Below are 18,724 nucleotides of genomic sequence, written 5' to 3'. Positions count from 1 at the left end.
ACTATCCTTTCTGGATTTTGAACGGTTTTTGAGACTCACTGCGAGTTGTAATTGGCGTGGCCAGGGAGGGTAGGGTACTGCTTCTTGTTAACTTCTTTTCCCACAGATATCCACCTTGGCATAGTCTTTATCCTTCTATATATTCTTCTTCTGAACTTTGGAACTAGAGCTTTCAGAGTTCAGATTGCGGTTGAGTCGTATCGGCGCACTATCAGGAACTTTAAAGCTATGCTGGCTGTTGTTTTCCTTATCGGTGACACGAGCCGATCGTGACATGTTCGTGTATGGAAGCAGCACAATGGACCACGGCACAGATCTTCCAAGCACATTCTGATGTACTAGATTCTTGTTCTTGCTTTTTGAAGAATCTGTGAGGTGGAGACCGAGTTGCTTGAATGATTTCCCAGAATCATCAGGCCAACGCAGGCCCGAGCGGGAGACTGAAGTAGCTATACTCAGCTTCAGCCAGCCCTGTTCCGCCAACTTACCTCAGCAAATGCTCTCCTTTCGCGGACATGCGAGGGCTAGATATATCTTCTCTCGTTTAAGTTAGCAATTATCGCAGTCTGGTAGCTGCCGTACTGTCTTATCAACCGAACAGGCAAGCTCTACCGACGACAATACAGCTCAAGCCGACTAAATAAAGCGTCGCAGGTTGCCATGTGAGGATTTGAAAAACCTAGTACTAACCATGACTTTCCTCAGCCATTTACCACTTGAGATAATCTACCTTCTTCTGCCGGATTGTCTGGTATTCTCCTCGACAAGCTTTTACTAAATCAAATCGGCTATTCAGCAAAGCAGATCTCCTTCCCTCCCGTCTTGTCTGCCGCCCGCTCTCCACCCTCACATCACGCTATATCGACGAATACCTTATCCGCGAGATCCACGACGGCACACACCGTCATCTTCATCGAGCCGTAGCCACAATAGCCACAACATGCGACATGAACTTCATTCAAAGAGCCCTCATCTTAGGTGTTTAGTCAACCACCGCAACGACACTGGCGAATCCGCCCTTCATGTTTTGCAGCCCGTCATGGAAACCTACAAGCCGTATCTCTTCTACACTCCGGTGCTGAGATCGACACAGCAACCTCCCACGACTAGATACCCCCCTATCTCGCCTGTCGCTACGGCCATGCAGATATGATTCAGATCCTCATTGTTCCACGGCGCAAACGTCAATAGACCGGGGTTCCAAGGATGGACGGTCCTCCACTAGGCCGAACGGGAAGGCCACGCGGATTGTGCTTTCGTTCTCCGAGCAGCGGGCGCACAAGACCCTAAACGTCAGAAATGCACCACCAAGCACTTAGATGACTGGTGGGGAGTTTACACCTCTGACAGACTGCGAAACATGTTATAATCGCTTGATGAGATCAGTCAGCGGCGGGGAGGGTTTTGGCACTGGCAAGCTGTTGCTATGGAGTTTGATAGATATTCAGCGCTCTCAAAATCCCAGATATTGCAATAGAATAAATAGCGGTATTGCGATTGTACGCATGCAAAATCAAGACTCAAGTCAACGTAAGTTACGCGCCCATCAGCAAAAGCTAGTCAGTAAATTATGCTGATTCGTGGGCATTTCAGCGGACTAGCAGGGGTCTCTGCACGTTGCTAAGCCTCAGCGCACAGCCTCGCTTTAGCAGCTAAGCAGCCTGCCTATTTTTTCTTGCAAAAGGCTCCTCTTCCATGCCTCCCAATCTCTTGTGAACGAAAGACGTCCTTGAAGGTAATCATTAAGCATGGCGGCTGCGTTGCACTGTCCTTCGAGACCCAAAACCGTGGACGAGATCACATCTCGGCTAGGCGATTCCACATGCGACGAGAAGGAAAAGTCGGCGCTGCGTGCTTTGATCTCGCAGATGGTCGGCCGATTTTGTGATAAGGGCCGTCCAAGTTACTATATTGAAGCGTCACGTTTGTCACGAGCCACGACTCAGAGACAATACCACCACTTGGCACAAGTCTTCTCGTGCGCGATCGTGGACAACGCCGGAAAGGGTAACGCACCTGACGGGGATCTTCTCCCTAGCTTCGTATTTCTCCTTTGCAACAAGTCGGAAGGTTACTCGCGCGATGGGCTTTATGCGACAGTTGATGCATTGCGTGAGAGGCTGGATTACAAAGCCCGTGAGAATGCATTGGAAGCTCAATACCTTCTGTGCTATACGCTCGGCGCCTTGCTCGACGTCGCGCTAGATATCAAAGCATCCGAAATCGACAAAAATTCTCTACGAGACCCACTTCTCAAACTACTTGCAGACTTGAAGGACCATGAGGAGCCACGCTTGGCTCAAGCGGCAGTCTACGCGTACCAAGCGCTCAAAGGTATTTCAGACAACCAAGGTCCCTGGGACATCTTCTGGAGCAACAGCGGGAAGGTCATTGCAGTGGCTGCAAGAACTGCCGGGGCTGTCTCAGCCATGAATCTGGAAAAACTACTGGACGCGGGACCAGACTTGATGGAACTATTTGAATTCTTGAAAAGAATCTATGACGGGGGCAGAGAACTAGTTGAAGCTAGGAAGAAGATGGATGAAGTGTTTGTTGAGAACATCCGAAGACTTCCACATCAAAGGCTCTGGTATGGCATACTTCGGTACACTAGTATGCTTATCATCGCCGGCGGCAGCTCATTTGACACCCTTGAACTTATGTTACCTAAGATTCCCTGTGGGGATAGCTGGCAGTTCTGGTGCGGATTATATGCCCAACTTGAACAAGGCTTCTTGTTGGGAGGTCAACGGAAAATGGATCGGATCATCCGAGTTGTCAACGCAACATTCGACTTGAAATCCTTGCAGGAAACGAAGGCAAAGAATTTGCGTGTTCAGCAGTGGATCAACCTGATTTCAGAGACGTTTGATCAGAAAGGATGGGAACACCCCTTACCAAGAGCCCGGAAATCCTTTCCGCTATGCTTTATAAAGAAACCAAAGAGCGAACCGCAAGTGAGAAAGCCTTTCGACCCGAAAACGACAGGAGCCATCGGGGGTAGTTTGTTAGAAGATGCGTGGCGCGAGTGCATAGAAGCGCAAAGATTTTATGCTGATGCGGCATTGACCGAATACTACCTGGAGCAGAATCGGCTCAAAATACTACGCCTCTCAAACGACATTTTAGATATTGCAAACTGTTACATCAACCTTGGCATCGTAGAACCTTTTCAAGAACGACAAAACCAGGAAGCCTTCGAAGTTTCCCTCAAGAAGCGTCTGAAAGTTGAAGCTCCGCCCGAGGGGAAGGCGATCGCATTACAAGATCTCTATGATATTCGCGAACTGAGAAGCCACCGAGGTTCGCAAAACAACCAGTTGAAAGCTCCAAAACGCATCCTGATAAGAGGTCGTGCTGGGGTGGGAAAGACAACCCTATGCAAAAAGATTGTTCACGACTTCATCAACGCCGAATTTCCTCGGTGGAACTTCGAGCGAGTGCTTTGGATACCATTACGCAAGCTTAAAGACAAGCCTAGTCTAGATCAGTTTCTGTTTCATGAGGTTTGGTCAAATCATCCGGAGAAAGACCACTTCATCTCCAGTCTACTGGGTACAACTTTTCACCATACAGACAACAGAACTCTGTTGCTGCTGGACGGCTTCGATGAAATTGTTGGTGTGAAGACTCCTAGTGGGGATCTTGCCAAATCTCAGCAGATACTTGATCTTCTCAACTACCCGAATGTCATCGTTACTTCCAGGCCGCATGCAAGATTTGATAAATCGATTTATGACTTTGATCTCGAGCTTGAGACGACTGGCTTTCGCTCCGAGCAAGTAGAAGCCTACGTGGACCAAATTGTCGGCTGCGTTGGCAAGGACGAAAAATCTGCAACGGAGATCAAGCATTTCATCAACAGTCACTGGTTGATAAAAAGTCTTCTCCAGATTCCTATTCAGTTGGATGCGCTATGCTTCGCTTGGAACGAGAGACTCCTATCGCAGAACATTAGAACCATGACTGCCTTGTATCAGGCAATCGAAGTCAGATTATGGAAAAAAGACATGGTTCTTCTGGGAAAGTTGAGTGAAAGTGAGGGTGGTAATATCTACCTCCGGTCTCAAATTGAACACAACATGCATGACCATATCGAGTTGATCCAGAATCTTGCTTTTACTGGCCTATACAACAACATTGTTGAGTTCACACATGAACATCGAATAACATCATACGCGATATTACCTGGCTTGGCGGATAAATCAGATAACTTGCTCAACGAGCTCTCATTTCTCCGGACCGCTCATTCCGCGGACAATCACCAACCCCAAACCTACCACTTCATCCATTTAACTTTTCAAGAGTTCTTCGCTGCTCATTACTTTGTGCACTGTTGGCTGACTGATACACCGCTGGCTTGCATTGAGATGAATTCGGCCGAGTGTCGTTATCTGGATGCAAAACACTTTATACAACGCGAGAAGTATAACGGTCGCTACAGTGTCATGTGGCGATTTACAGCCGGACTTCTCTATGACAGCAAGAATCAAGAAAGGCTCACTCAATTCATGCAAGTACTGGATAGCGAGCCAAAGGACTTACTTGGGCTTGCACATCCTCGCGTCTTGATGCATTGTTTTAGTGAGATGACACCTTTTCTTCTCAGCCCTGCTCTGCAGCGAATAAAGCAAACTATGGAGGAAGAGCTACTGGCTGCTTGGGAGGCACACAGTGATTTTTTCGCCATTAAATTGTGTCACGAAATGGAATTTCCAGAGCATTTGCTAGAGCACATCCTGGATGATGGACGGGATGTAAACCGCATGACGAGAGTTCTTTATGATTTGTCGAGACGTGCTCAGGTGTCATCGTCACTTGTCCAGAAGGTGGCAGAGCTTGTGCACTCCAGCAACCCTCAAGAAATAGTAGGTTATGCTCTTTCTGTCTTAACCATGCATAATAAAGTCTGGTCAGATCCTCTGTTACAGATGATGGAGTGTGCAGGACCGTGGACAGCGCCAAATTTTTATATGCTTACGGACTGGAATGGGGCACCTGAATGTTTCATAAATACATTGCTAGCCCGGACCGCAGCAACAGAAACTTCAGTGGCAGAATCAGCGAAAATAATACTATGGCAGCGCAATCTATCGAAGGCAAGTATTACGAAGCTCGTATCGCTGCTGAAGGCTCGACAACCATCACTGAGGAAGTTTGCGGCGACAATACTTGGGAGACATTTGTCTACCAACATCGAGATCATCCCGAGTCTGATGGCTCTCCAGGACGATGATGATCGAGACGTGAGGCTGGAGGTCATCTTAGCTTGCTTCAGACTCTCTGACAGGACCTTTGTTTTAGATACCTTACGAAGGGCTCTGAGTGATGATGATGCAAGTATTCGAGAGCGTTCTGTACACGTCCTGGGGTATCAAGAATCTTTGCCACGCAATATCTTGGACACTCTGGAATATCGTATGAGGAATGAGGAGGACGATGTATTGAAGATAAAAACCATGGAGTTGTGGAGCAAACATTGCGCCAGCTCGGAGCACATTGTTGAAGCTGCGGTTCCGTTCCTTGACAACGAGCACTCCCCCGAAGTCAGGATCGCAGCTGCAAAAGCCATCGGGCGTCAACGAATTCCCGAGTCTTGGATGCGATATCTCATGTCCATTCTCGAAGATACAGACTCGGAGAAACAGAATCTTGTATTACAGATTCTTCAAGTATATTCCCAGCACGCTGATCTCTCAGACGAAGCTTTGGAAGTATTGCTTGGATTCTGGGGCCACGATGATGACGTGACGGGAGATCTTGTCCAAAATATCCTTCTATGCTATCATGACTTGAGTGACGACATTCTGAAATCTTTGATCCTTTTCTTGGGTCATTCAAACAAACAACTAGAGCTTCGGGCATGTCATATACTCGCCAATCAGTCTCGGTTGCCGAAGTATGCCACGGGGCCCATCTCGGCTCTGTTGGCTGACCTATATCTGGATCACAAGACTACGGGCTTTGTGCTAGAGACTTTGACTAAGGAACCGGAACTATCGGAAGGTATCCTGAAGTCCGTGGTCCGGATCCTGGCGACTGGGAGTGCGGGGTTTGGGCTCACTGCCGTCAAGTGTCTCAAATCGCAAAGGCATCTCAGTCAAGGAGTCTTGCAAGCCATGCTTTCGGTCCTCACACGGTCCACGGCTGGAAATCTTGAGGAAGTTATCCGAACGCGGGATGAATTCGACAGAGTGCTTCGGGATCTCGATGGCAAGCATTGGGGATTTCTGTTCGAGGTCTGGTTCAAGGAAAGCCTGGATCACGGATGGACCTGTTCCCTTGATGGAGAGGCACTTCGGGTTACCACTCACGAGCGTGCTTACGGCATCAATTTGTCAACCCCTCTCCAGCGGGAGACTGTCGTGAACGCGGCGAAGGCGGCTAGAGCTCGTATACTGAATGGTTCTGGTTCGGAGAGGGAAAAATCCCCTAGCTACCTAGATGAGGGTTCTGACTCATATAGCGATTTCGACTCAGAGATCGAGGACTAACATTATGAGCCGTCCTGTTGACCTTGGTAGATCATACACGCTGACGAAATTCTCCGAGATAAGACAATTTGACTGCATTTGAAGCATATGGGACAAACCCAGGTTCAAACCGAAGGGTCATCTCAGGAGCTCTTTAGAGAGTGATTTTATGTCCAATCTCGACGCTCAGCATCACTATCATGAGACGATGCGTCTCATTCAAGGGCTGTTGAAGGGCCTCGAAATACGCTGTCAGCCGACGTGTAAGATACGACCCGGGCTTTGCTATGCCTAGTATGCGTCCGCAATCTCTGATATGCGCGGTTCTCGTGCCATAAGAGCCACCAGAAACCCAGTCTTTACCGAACAAGGAGACAGAAGTTGACACCAGCTGGGTGAATTAAGATTGACTAAAAAGAAGACAACAGTGTCATGTTAGTTGTTTTGGTACTCTTCGCAGCCATTGCATGGCAAATCCACTCCCTGCCCACAGATACTGGTTGAGACCAAGTGACTATCTCGTACAACTGGTTGACAAAGTCAAAGTACGAAAGTAGATACCAAGCCTCCCAGAACGCCAGCAGTAACAACACCGACTTGTCCTTGGGACAAATTTCCAGCACCGTTCAAGGCAACAGGGACACTAGTGCCGTTTGCGGAGGTCCCATTCGTGCCATTAGACCCAGTAGTCTGATTGGCAGCCGCGGCAGCAGTAGCCACGCTTTTCTCAGTGAAGCCGGCCAGATTCGAGAAAAAGATGCTGGTCGCACTGAGCTGCTCCTCTCTCCCACCCGTCCCATCCCATTCGCCCGAGTACCAGCGACGACCGTAGAGCGTCTGGTTGTTCCCACCCGTGCATTGCTTCGCCGCTCCGACAGCCGACGCCTGCAGACGCGAAGACACCTTTGACGAGATGTACGGAGCCACGAGGCTTGCGAGCGTCAAATCCGACACGAAGGTTCCCTTGTACGTGTCTTCGAGCGAGTTGCAATTCTCTGTGGGCTCACGAAGGATTTCCGACAGAATCAGGCCGCCATACTTCTCAGGGAAGAATGTCTCCAGCGAGACGTTGAGCAGGCCGTCGAGACCGGACTTCCATTCGCTGGTTTGACCGTTGGTCTTCGTCTTTGTTAGTTGCTTTTGCTTTAGCTGGCTTGCAAGGGCCGACTTACGAAGTTGTACATGTAGGCTGCACCGCTGATGTACGGCCCGTAATTGGCCGTCCACTGGTTGTTTCCCTGTGTGGTACAGCCATTGTCCACGTCGGTGCTGTCTGCGATACTCGAGGTTTCGTTGTTCAGCAGCGGCACGCCGGCACTCCAGTCCCAGATCTTCTCCGCTCAGTCCGCATACGTCTGGTTATGGGTGTACCGGGCCAGCCGCGCAGAGAGCTGGAAGGGACCACCGTTGCTGATGGCATTCTTCTGGGTGTATCCGGACTTAAAGGGCCAGATCTGCCAGCGTAGTCCGCCTCCGCAGTTGCCGGTGTCCCATCGCGCGACCTGGGTGTTGAACACCCCTTCAGCAAGAGTCAACCACGACGTCTGATTGACGTCCTGGCGGTAGTCCAGCTCTGCGGCGGTCATCGCGGCAAGACCCCAGGCCATCTGGTCGTCATTGCTTATCTGCGAGCTCCAGTTCGACGGCATGTAGTCGTTGTCGCCAATCTGCCAGTACATGCCCTGGCTGACGGCGGCGTTGTTGGAGGCGTCACGGGTGAAGTACCAGTACTGGATCATGAGGTTGAAGAGAACGCCGCCCTCGGCCCAGAGGCTGGTGATGACGCCCGGAATTTCCCCGGTCTTGTTACCGTTGTAGTGCTGCATGGTGTTGAATGCGGCGGTGGCGGCTGCATCTTTGACGGACTCTGAATGTCGATATGTCAGCGGAAAACAAGAGTCGGATTGATTGAAACCATGAGTTCATTGTTGATGTCCAATTCGATGGCGGACACGGTACCCGCAACACGCCTAGCAGCACATGCCGCTTCTAGGAAGTACTGGAAAGCATTTCTCGCCATATTCACAGGCACCGTGAGAGAATCTGAGCTGTGGCGGAAGGATGGCGGAAGGATGGCAGGAACCGAATCATCCGGGGTGACCCAGAGATCTTAAGTTATAATCCACGAGCCAAGCGTCGGGAGACGCCCGCTTCAGCGTGTGCCAATTCTGGCAGAGCAATAGGCGGATGCTACTGTCTTACTGCCTGATTGCCTAAACGGTTGCACAACAGTTCTTCCAGGTGGAGATGAACAAGTCAGGAAGCGGCTCAAAGAGGAAAAGGCTAGGGTCCCTGCATCTGGGGCCAAAGCAAGACTGACACTGCGATTGGATCACCGAGAAAGACACAATTTCGGTTGTTGCGTTGGCGCCAGAATCGGACCCCTTTAAGGGTTCCGAACTATTGACCCCCGCTGCGGGCCGTCAGGGGTGAGCTTCGCACGCTTGAGCCAGGCGGTGCCGATTGCCGAGAACTGGGGTATAATGTAGAGACCCTGTGATCTGTGGTTGTTTGGGTGTTTTCTGTCTCATCTTGGGGCATGTCGATTATCTCGGCCCAAATGTTTCAGATGGTAAGCGTCGGGCACTTCGTTCATGCTGACCGGTTCGGACCTTGGTTTTGTCTTGCTAGATGCCAAGATGGTCTAGGATGCATGTCTCGCTTGTCGCCCCTCTTTCCACTTTCGTTTGGCCTGGGGGCTTTGATGGCGTCTGCTGTGAACAGAAACCTTATAGCTAGTGGTCACATGCTTGATCTGACAGCAGATTTAAGTGAGGAGTAGTCAGGACAAGAGAACTACTTCCACCAGACATTTAGTCGAAGTATTTCGCTTAGATCTCTATCTCCTTACTCTATGCCTCTCGAGCTGTGACTCAGCTAGCGCGAAGCTATGCATCTGCCATCTTCAAAGCATAGCATAGTATGATCATCGACCATCGAAAGATGTCATAGGCACACTCTTCTCCCACACCGAAATATACTCAACCGAAAGATATCCGGTGAATGCCAAGACTGCACAAATCTCCCATTGGGAGAAGGCAGTACGCATTAACACGTGAACTATAGACAAGACTCCGTCACTTCCCCTTGCCCACTCAGATAGAGATAAGGTTATCTCTCCAACCAAGATCCAGCCACACGCGATGATCGCACTTATCCACGGGACGATGCGTTCATCCCATTGCGTCACAGCGGGCCGATTTCCTGTTTGGGCTATCCGCCACAACCTGGCCGAACCGACCAACATTCCACATTCTTGAGAAAAACAACTTCTTCAATTCCATTTCACCCTTCATATCTCCTAAATTGTTCATCTTGACCTACTTGAATAAGATTCATAGACAGAACAGCCACAATGTTCGCCTGGTACGCCTACCCACTATCCCCCAACTAGTCACCGAAACTAACGGACAAACCAGGTACCAACGAAGTCTCATCCAACGACCCTACCTCACGCAGGGTCTAACCACAGCCGTACGCAAGCTACCCCTTCTGCTCTCAGCCCCCGACAAACTGCCCAAAGCTAATTTCCGGAGAAAGGCCCTCTTCGCCCTAGGCGACGGCCTTGCGCAAACCGCCATCGAGAAACGTCCCCTGTCCGAATATGATGTAATGCGCAGCAGCCGGATGGCGCTGTACGGCGGCGGTGAGCTTGCGTTACCCCTACGCTGCCCCTATCCCTAAGACCCTTCCCCCAAACCCTCCCCAAGACCCTCCCCCAGATCCCTCAATCCTACCCAGCTAACCAACAAGAAAAGCCATCTTCGGCCCCGTGGCCACAAAATGGTACCAACTCCTGCAAGCGCGCGTCGCCTTCCGCTCCGCAGGCAGCACGCTCATCGCCCGCGTCGGCGCCGACCAGCTCCTCTTCGCGCCGACGATGATCGGCGTGTTTTTGAGCAGCATGGCGCTCCTCGAGGGCAAGAGCCCCGCCGACAAGCTGGCCCGGAGTTACGGGGCCGCGCTGCGCGCGAACTGGACGGTGTGGCCCGCCGTGCAGGCCGTGAATCTGTTCCTGGTGCCCCTGCCGTTTCGGGTGTTGGTGGTCAATGTGGTGAATGTTGGTATGTTTTCTTCTCTTCTCCTGGGATGAGGGTTGAGGGGGGGATGGGGGGATTGGGGTGAGGGGCGAAGGGGGTATCTTCAGGGATGTTTGCTGACTTTTTGGACGTAGGGTGGAATTGTTTCATGAGTTTGATCAATAATGCCCCGCGCGGGGAGGAGCAGCCGATTGGGGCTTGAGGAATTTGTAGAGTGCTAGGGATAGGGGGTTTGGGGTTGGGGTTAGATGAAGGGGTTCTTTATGTATGACTGACATGGTGGCTCGTGTTGCTTGGTTGTAAGTTATAGATGGTATAGATCGGAGGGACTTGATTGTGGGTATGGTTAAGCGACAATGGATTGTACTTTGCATCTCAGCAGTGAGCTCATTGTCATCCGACAAGGGCATTGTGACTATTTCGAGAAATCCTTCCCATGACGTACCCCGTGTAGATCGGATTCGGTCATCGTGGGGTCGGCGGCAGCCTTCCTATTGTAGCCTAGCCGATCGGTGTCGGAAGATTCCCGTTTGGGCTGGTCCGCCTGCCGACCTGATTAGGAATTCTGTTTGCCATTCAGATCTATAATGACCGAAAATTGATTGGTGGACATGTTCATTCGTTAAATGTCATATGTGCGATTTAGTCATTAGCTTAGAAACTCACGGCACTCCTGATACCGGAAATGAGATCTCTACTGGTGCTGTCGCTCGAACCCTTCTTCTGCGAGCGTTGCCATCTCTCTAGCAGAAAGCCAGCCGAGCCTCCTGCTCCCAGTCGAAGTTCTCCAAGAAGGCCATGAACTCCACATCGTCGCCTATGGTGGCTCCATCAGACACCATATCCTCTGAAGCAGAGATGCTGGAGGGCACACCCGAGAGCACGCGGTCCAGCGCCTGCGAGATGACTTTCTGGCCTCGATTGCTGATCTCGTAGTCACCCTCGTTCTGAGGGACAAAGGTATTGAATTGAGCGATGAACACGGACAGTTTCTGGATGATCTCCGACCGGGGGAAAGGTGCCGAAGACGCTGTTAAAGACGTCAGGGAGTGGGTCTGGGAGCGTCGAAGCAATTCGATCGATAAGGCCCCCGCGGCGGGCAGGCCGATATAACACAACTGGAAGCAAATTGCGTTAGCCGCAATGGAAGGAATGCCTCGGCTGCGCGACTTACGTCCCATTTTACGCTCGGAGGAACCGATCCGAGACGAGAGTGCATAGAGATCATCTTTAGCAGCAGTGTAATGATCTCCGACGACGTGCTGATCAGCAGGTCAAGGCCCTTGCCTATGCGCTTGAACAATGTTTGGCAAAGTAGAAATCGCTGGTAGACAAACTCAAGATGTAGCGATGCCAGGGACAGATCTTCTTTCTCGTCCGTCCATTGCAGGTGCGCCGGTAAACCTAGGCGGTACTCATCCGACCTACGGCAGACCTCTCTATGTGCGCCAGCTTAGCGGGCAGTCTCACAGAGCTCAGGGAGAGACGTACAGGACCCTATTTTCCAAGCCGTCAAGCTCATGGCTCAAAGATACCTCCAGTACGCTTTCGCGGAAGAGACTGACGATCAGGACACCTCTACCACGTGCTCCCTTGTCCAATCGTCCATCCTTGTTCCACCCGGCTGCATCGAGCTGCTGAAGCGCCGCCTCTCTGACCAACGGCTCGGCCACTACCTCCTCAAAACTAAGGTCCAGGGGGAACTGGATATTGCAATAACGCCAGCATATTCGAGGCGGGCGGCCTAGACAAGTCGCAATGTCTTTATCCAAAGCATAAGCCGCGACCATAGCTCTCTTTCGGATTTCTCCCAAGAAAAATGGGATGTCACTGTCTGCAGCAGGCTGGTGAAGGCCTAGTGCAAAGACCATGGTAGTGAGATCACCGAGCATCTGCCATGTCCGGTGGTCTGGAACGATGTTAAGCTACTTAGAATTCTACTTGGGAACCAGCTAGACACTCGATAAAATCGTGACTTACCACAGGATCCATGCAAGGAAGACAGGAAGATCGTGTGTTGGACCATTGTCCAGGATAGTGGATCGCTAATGATGCCTAGATCATTACAGAATTGCAGACAGGCCTCAGTTGCCTGGAAAGTCATCTGGCGCAATCCTTCTTTGGTTGTTCCGGGCGAGTCCTTGAATATGCCGTCAAGCTCCTGTTGGGGGACTTGAAATGTCGCTGAGCCTGCCACTGCAAATACAAGACCGATCATGTCCCAGCGGAGCGTGAACTGAGAGAGGTAGTCACATATGGACATGGAGGATTTTGTTTCGATTGGAACAGCCGAGTTCTTGAACAGGACTCGGGACAGATCCAGGAGCCGTGCGTACTTGTTATCTGATCCTGCGGTTGCATTGCGGTAGGAGGCTCTCAGTTGTGCAAAGAGTGGCATTAAGAACGGGGGACCAAAGATCCAGCCTGGTACGATCTTGTTGCGATTTTCTGTCAGTTTCTCGTACAAGTCGAGATGCTCGATTAATGAAAGTACTTGGGCTCCCTGATTCACTCGCTGAGGGTCAATGGGCGTGTCTGTTTGGGAGAACGGGGCGCGACCCCCCAGCTCCAGCTCAACCTCATTGCTGAACACGCTGCCCGAGTAACTGGTCGGTCCCAGAAAACCGCTGCCTGACAGATGACGTTTGGAGATGTTGGGAAACTGTGCGGCTCCCAGCAGGCTGACGGACGCGGAGCTCCCGAGACTGGTGACGGAAATTGTCTTCGCGCACAACAACGGTTGGAGATTGGTAGTTTTCTGGGTTGCCTTGAGGATCTGGCCAGACTGGCGCGGCTTGGTCAGTGGGGCGGGATGGTAAACACAGAGGTCCGATTTACCACGGCGCTCGCAGCGTTTGCAGGTCGGAGTCGAGTGATCGCATCGGAGCTTGGATTTCCGGCAAGGCTCGCATGACGACAGTTGGCCGTTGCGACGAGGCGCAGACATGGTTTAATTGAACGTTAGAATGAATTGTGTGACTCCGCGTGAGTCGAGATGAGTCAAACCTGTGAGTTGAGGTCCGACGCAGTGGGGGAGTGGAGAGGGTAGGTGAGAGGGAGAGGGGGAGAGAGGGTCTGGAAGGGAAGATAAGCTCGCGGAGAAAATGACAGGAACGCTCAGGGCTGGTCCGATGGCCCGTGCGTTTACTCCGAGGGCCGACTCCGCCCAGGCAGTGACGAACTATACGGACTGGACTATACAATTCCCTCACGATCAAGAGAGTTATATAAGTGTCAAAATCAGCAATGTGGAAAGTAAATCAACAGCTACAGACAAGCCAGTCCTACCAGTTCCACTTCCAATCTTCAAAGTGGTTCCATCAACCCCATCAACAGCATCACCCCTCGCAACAATGCCTTCCAACCCATTCAATAGCATGTACCGGGCCATCCGGTCGAAGTCTCCCAAGTCTGGCAATGGCTCCGAAAACTCCAAGTATTCCAAGAACAATGCAGACTCGAAACAATCCACAGACAACACGCCCTCAAAAGAACATGCGCATGACGATTCTGCTTCGGTGCTCAGCGATGCCACTACCCTAGCTCCTCGAAAAGACGAACAGCCGTCGAGTAAAGACAACAGTCGAGATCAAGAAGAGATTGATTTCAATTCTGTGCGATACAGTAAGTACCACCAGGACGATCCAATGATCATCTCTGTGCGAAGACCTCGCAGTTTTTGTCACCATGCTAATCTCAAGACAGTGATGCGAGGAATGGCGACCCGTCATTGATGCCGCAATTTACCAATGCGCACCTTTTATCTGCACGTTATAGCGCCTTTCATGAGAGATGACTGATCAAAATGTATGGTTATGGTTTGGGATGAGTGGACTCTTGGGTTGATTTCTTGGGGACAGAAGAGGACGTGGTTTGGTGTTTTGTTTGGGATACTATCATAATACATTACATGGTAACAAACGCACGGCACAGCGCCTAGTAGAGATAATAGCAAGATTGCTTTCTCTCACTGCTCCGAAGAATAAAATATGGAAGCGTCTGAGAAACTCAACCTGACAGCAGTATCCTGTGAAGTGTTCTGAGTATGATCATCTTTGACCGTCTTCATATGAGAATGGACAACCATTCAAGGATAACTCAAATCCGGAGTCTTTGGTCAGCAATCAGTGAAACGTGGGCGCCTACAGATTGCCAAAGTCGGCTGCTGATGACGACTGCCTGCGGCTCTCGAACGAGCTGTGGCCCGGGTGTCGGGCCGTCGCAAGGAGAAGAGGTTGTTGGACGTTTTGTGTCACTGAAACTCTAATATCCCTGTCCTACCGTCAAATCTCATGCGCAGTTCCTTGGACAGACAGACGCTGCTTGGTCGGCTGTGTGGTGTGCTGTCGAAGGAACGGCGAGCGGACTATCCCACCACTTTTATCTAGTCATACAAAGATGGCAAGCGGCAGGCTTCCTGCCAAGGATCAATTATAAATAAAGTAAAGCTTGACTGTCTCCGACTTCGCGAATGGATGAAGGGTGGTATGTGGGGTTTGTGACAAATCTCGGCAGATCTGTAACAAGCAGAATTTTCTCTGCTGCCGGTTGGGTAACCGTTCCACCCGGCGCGATGGTTCAGCTCAACATTTGTTTCAGACGAACGGGAGTTTCACCGCGGTGTAACAGATAGAAGGTAGAAAGGTGTTTTCGGAGACATGAGGCAGGGCCAGACCTTGCTTCGAAGGCTGTCTATCGATAAGGCTCATTTTCGCGGAGGTTAGCGCAGACCCTGGAAGGGGTTGGGAGATGAAACGCACAGAGGGTGGAATGGCTGGAGACTTGGACTCTCATCTTGAGCAATTCATTGGATACACAGTATCTTTGCACGAGCCAACCGGAGAAAGGCTCAACGCCATCGGACAGGTTTCTGATGCGATGGAGGCGATTACGTGGAGGGGCGCGGCTGGAACCGTAGGGCCGCGTGTCGTTGGAGCTGCCACAGCCTGCCACAGCCTGCCAGGGACCGACCGGCTGGCCGATCGGTCGGCGCGGCTCCACTTTTCACTCGCTCCCTCCGTCACTTTTGTTTTTATGTTTCTTCACCCCCTCTTCGCTCTCCGTCTCTTTCTTTTTCTCCTTATCCAGCAGCACGGTCTTCTGCTGAATCGGCTTTGGTTCGTCTCTCTCCCTCTTCCTCTTCCTCTTCGACACCTCCGATTCTCGATTCCTCGACTATCGACTATCTCCCACCGCCTCCCGTCATGTCTTCGAAATCACCATTGCCCACGGTCAACACCCCCGCGGAGCCCGCGAAAGCGGCTTTGCACCCGGCCTTCTACATCGCGTACGGTTGACTTGCTCTCTCCGACTCGGACTCAGACTAATACAGCGCTAGAACGTGGATTGCGCTCAGCTCGGGTGTTATTATCTTCAACAAGTGGATTTTGCACACTGCTGGATTCAGTGAGTATCGCGACGTGTGCTTGGATTGTTGGGAATCATGCTAATCGCGATCTTTTTCACCAGGTTTCCGTACGTCGATCCGTGTCTCAACACCGTTGTCGAATGCCTCCAGAACTGACAATACGTTGCTCCAGCCCTGTTCTTGACAACATGGCACTTGGTGTTCGCTACCATCATGACCCGCCTGATGGCGCGGTTCACGACCCTGCTCGACTCCCGTCACAATGTGCCCATGACCTCGCGCGTTTACATGTTCGTCTCTCTTGCGTTGAATATACACGGTCGCTGATTAGAATGGTCTTAGGCGCGCTATCGTGCCCATCGGTGCTTTCTTCTCGCTGAGTCTGATCTGCGGCAACCTGGCCTACCTGTACCTCAGTGTTTCCTTCATCCAGATGCTCAAGGTAATCGCATTGAAACCATTCCACTGAGCGGGGATGCTAATTGTTCCAGGCCACTAACTCCGTTGCGACTCTCCTCGCGACCTGGGCTATGGGCATTGCGCCAGTGCGTCTGAGCTTGCTCGGCAACATCTCCTTCATCGTCATCGGTGTCATCATCGCCTCGATCGGCGAGATCAAGTTCACCATGATCGGCTTCATCTGTATGTGCTCTATGTCCTCACAGTATTCAAGTGCGTGCTCATCTTGTCGCAGGCCAATTCTTCGCCACCATCTTCGAATCCGTTCGCCTGGTCATGGTCCAGCGCCTCCTCAGCTCCGCCGAGTTCAAGATGGACCCCTTGGTTTCTCTCTACTATTTCGCGCCCGCTTGCGCTATTATGAACGGCGTTATCACTGCGGTCGTGGAGCTGCCGACCATGCACATGTCCGACATCTATAGCCTTGGAGTTGGCACTCTTTTCTTGAACGCCGCTGTTGCTTTTGGCCTCAATGTTGCTGTCGTCTTCCTGGTATGTCGGCATGAACCTCCGGTGGAGAATCTGGCTAATGTGATTGTTGCAGATCGGCAAAACCTCTGCTCTCGTGCTCACGCTGTCCGGCGTTCTCAAGGATATCTTGCTTGTTGTGGCATCGATGGTCATTTTCCGCGATCCGGTCACGCCCCTTCAGTTCTTCGGCTACGCGATCGCTCTGGGCGGACTCATCTATTACAAGCTCGGAAAGGACGGCGTTACATCGCTGTTGGCCCAAATTCGCTACAACGTTGTTGGCGGGGCTCGCCCTTAGACCATTCGCGTAGGGCGTTGACGACGGTGCAGAGAGTGCTGAAATATGCCACTGCGCCGTCCGGAGAATTGGTGAATCGCGAAGAAGAGAAGAGGATCACACCCCAGAAGAGCTGATCAGCAAGATAGAAACAATCGTGTATAGACGTGCAGACTGCGTGATGTATATAATGGTGTAATGATACGATAGAACGATGCCTATCCCAGGAACCGTAAGTGTCACAAATCCGCGCCATCTCTACTCTACATCTATTCTAGATCCCACTCTAGACACACCCCTGTCCCCGCAAACCATCCCTACATCTTCCCCGCAAGCGCCGCATCCACAAACTTCAACGCCTCAGCATAGGCCTCCATCGCCCCGTCCGCCATCTTGGGCGGAAACCCGGACTTCAAATCCACCAACCCATGGCCGGCATCCTGCACGAGCAACAACTCCGTCCGGATCCCCAACTGACCCAACTGCTCATGCTGAAACTTACTCTCCAGGTCAGGCACGACCTCATCCGCCGTGCCATGCACAAAGACGGCAGGGGGATACCCCTGGCCCACGTAATTCTGCAAGAACCCCGCCCGCAACTCCTCCGGCACCGCCTCCGTCCTCCTCGCGTACTCCACCTTGTTCAGCGCGGCCCCCAATCCGGGCCGTCCAAACACCCCGTCCAAAAACGTCCCGTCGATCTCCCACCGCACCGTCAGCGCAAACCGGTTCGAGTCCCGGTCGACATCGTCGCTCACGACCGTCCGGTCCGCCAGCAGGCGCGGCACGTCGTCCAGGTCGACCAGCTTGGCGATCGAGGTCGGCGGCCGCGGCTGCGTCCAGTGGTCTAGCAGGAGGTTGCCGCCGGTGCCGTAGGCCGTCATCAGCACGGCGGGTTTCGGGACGGCGTAGACGCACGCGGCGCGGGCGGAGTAGGCGCCGGCTGAGAAGCCGGTTACGGCTATCTTGGTTGTGTCCAGCGTGAGGGAGGGGGATGGGAGGGCGGATTGGAAGGTTGGGCTGGCGAGGAACCGGAATAGGGCTTGGGCGTCGGCGATTTGGTCTAGGGCCGTGCTCGGGTGGCACAGGCGGTAGTCGGCGGAGATGAAGATGTAGGTGTTTTTTTGGCAGTGGTCTGTGGTTTCATGCCCGGGGGGTGGGTTAGTTGGGTGATTCGGGGGCTGAGGACTGAGGAGCTGAGGGAGGGATGGGCGCACCGTAGAGCCAGGTCGGGAAGTGGCCGCCGCGCCGCGAGCCGGCGGTCATGCCGCCCCCGTGGTAGTAGATGATCGCGGGCAGGTGGCCGCTCGTCGTGTTGCGCGGTAGGTAGTAGTCTAGTTTGATGTCGTGGCCGTCTACCGTGGAGTAGACTAGGGTCTTGCCGCCTTCGGGGAGTTGGGTCTTCGGGGGAGGCATTGTGTGTGTAATCGGTGTTGTGTGGTGTTGTGTTGTGTTGTGTTGTGTTGTGTTGTGTTCAGGTTTGTAGTTTGTACAGATACTGAGATTGAGGGGGAGTTGGCGGTAGGCAGCAGCAGCAGCAGCAGCAGCAGCAGCAATTAAACTTATAGGCGTGCATGAGGTAATGGTCTAGAAGCCCGCATGTGGGGGGATTTGGGGGATTCTGCCCCGCCGGGGA

The 18,724-nt window shown here is 52.1% G+C and overlaps 7 protein-coding genes across 7 annotated transcripts; 4 read left to right on the top strand and 3 right to left on the bottom strand.

Moving 5' to 3' along the window:
* Positions 1-1,667: 1,667 nt before the first annotated feature.
* Positions 1,668-6,940, top strand: BO86DRAFT_73586 (NACHT domain-containing protein). The gene has a single exon (XM_025677620.1). It carries the CDS (start codon positions 1,749-1,751, stop codon positions 6,492-6,494), a length of 4,746 nt encoding a protein of 1,581 aa, XP_025532759.1. The 5' UTR covers positions 1,668-1,748; the 3' UTR covers positions 6,495-6,940.
* A 73-nt stretch (positions 6,941-7,013) lies between these two features.
* BO86DRAFT_374836 (glycoside hydrolase family 76 protein) lies at positions 7,014-8,299 on the bottom strand (the record flags this gene model as incomplete). The annotated part of the gene is made up of 3 exons (XM_025670455.1): positions 7,014-7,592; positions 7,646-7,754; positions 7,827-8,299. The coding sequence occupies 3 exons, from the start codon at positions 8,297-8,299 to the stop codon at positions 7,014-7,016; spliced, it is 1,161 nt and encodes a 386-aa protein (XP_025532758.1).
* A 1,077-nt stretch (positions 8,300-9,376) lies between these two features.
* Positions 9,377-10,849, top strand: BO86DRAFT_384871 (Mpv17/PMP22 family protein). The gene is made up of 5 exons (XM_025670978.1): positions 9,377-9,839; positions 9,893-9,947; positions 10,014-10,119; positions 10,232-10,537; positions 10,648-10,849. Exons 1-5 carry the CDS (start codon positions 9,829-9,831, stop codon positions 10,713-10,715), a joined length of 546 nt encoding a protein of 181 aa, XP_025532757.1. The 5' UTR covers positions 9,377-9,828; the 3' UTR covers positions 10,716-10,849.
* A 264-nt stretch (positions 10,850-11,113) lies between these two features.
* On the bottom strand, positions 11,114-13,460 carry BO86DRAFT_351993 (putative chromatin structure remodeling complex protein RSC3; the record flags this gene model as incomplete). Its single annotated transcript, XM_025669454.1, has 4 exons — positions 11,114-11,631; positions 11,688-11,952; positions 12,005-12,438; positions 12,474-13,460. The coding sequence occupies 4 exons, from the start codon at positions 13,458-13,460 to the stop codon at positions 11,257-11,259; spliced, it is 2,061 nt and encodes a 686-aa protein (XP_025532756.1). The 3' UTR covers positions 11,114-11,256.
* Positions 13,461-13,780: 320 nt separating this feature from the next.
* On the top strand, positions 13,781-14,450 carry BO86DRAFT_405782 (uncharacterized protein). Its single transcript, XM_025674129.1, has 2 exons — positions 13,781-14,137; positions 14,219-14,450. The coding sequence occupies exons 1-2, from the start codon at positions 13,867-13,869 to the stop codon at positions 14,245-14,247; spliced, it is 300 nt and encodes a 99-aa protein (XP_025532755.1). The 5' UTR covers positions 13,781-13,866; the 3' UTR covers positions 14,248-14,450.
* A 1,119-nt stretch (positions 14,451-15,569) lies between these two features.
* BO86DRAFT_384867 (TPT-domain-containing protein) lies at positions 15,570-17,302 on the top strand. The gene is made up of 8 exons (XM_025670977.1): positions 15,570-15,800; positions 15,852-15,919; positions 15,983-15,988; positions 16,054-16,171; positions 16,224-16,323; positions 16,373-16,523; positions 16,576-16,832; positions 16,885-17,302. Exons 1-8 carry the CDS (start codon positions 15,718-15,720, stop codon positions 17,107-17,109), a joined length of 1,008 nt encoding a protein of 335 aa, XP_025532754.1. The 5' UTR covers positions 15,570-15,717; the 3' UTR covers positions 17,110-17,302.
* Positions 17,194-18,604, bottom strand: BO86DRAFT_405780 (alpha/beta-hydrolase). Its single transcript, XM_025674128.1, has 2 exons — positions 18,306-18,604; positions 17,194-18,223 (listed from the first exon to the last, which is right to left on the bottom strand). Exons 1-2 carry the CDS (start codon positions 18,502-18,504, stop codon positions 17,406-17,408), a joined length of 1,017 nt encoding a protein of 338 aa, XP_025532753.1. The 5' UTR covers positions 18,505-18,604; the 3' UTR covers positions 17,194-17,405.
* Between the last annotated feature and the right edge of the window lie 120 nt (positions 18,605-18,724).

This window comes from Aspergillus japonicus, assembly GCF_003184785.1.
Source record: "Aspergillus japonicus CBS 114.51 unplaced genomic scaffold BO86scaffold_2, whole genome shotgun sequence".
Classification (NCBI taxonomy): domain Eukaryota; kingdom Fungi; phylum Ascomycota; class Eurotiomycetes; order Eurotiales; family Aspergillaceae; genus Aspergillus; species Aspergillus japonicus.
This window is presented reverse-complemented; position numbering and strand designations above follow the sequence as displayed.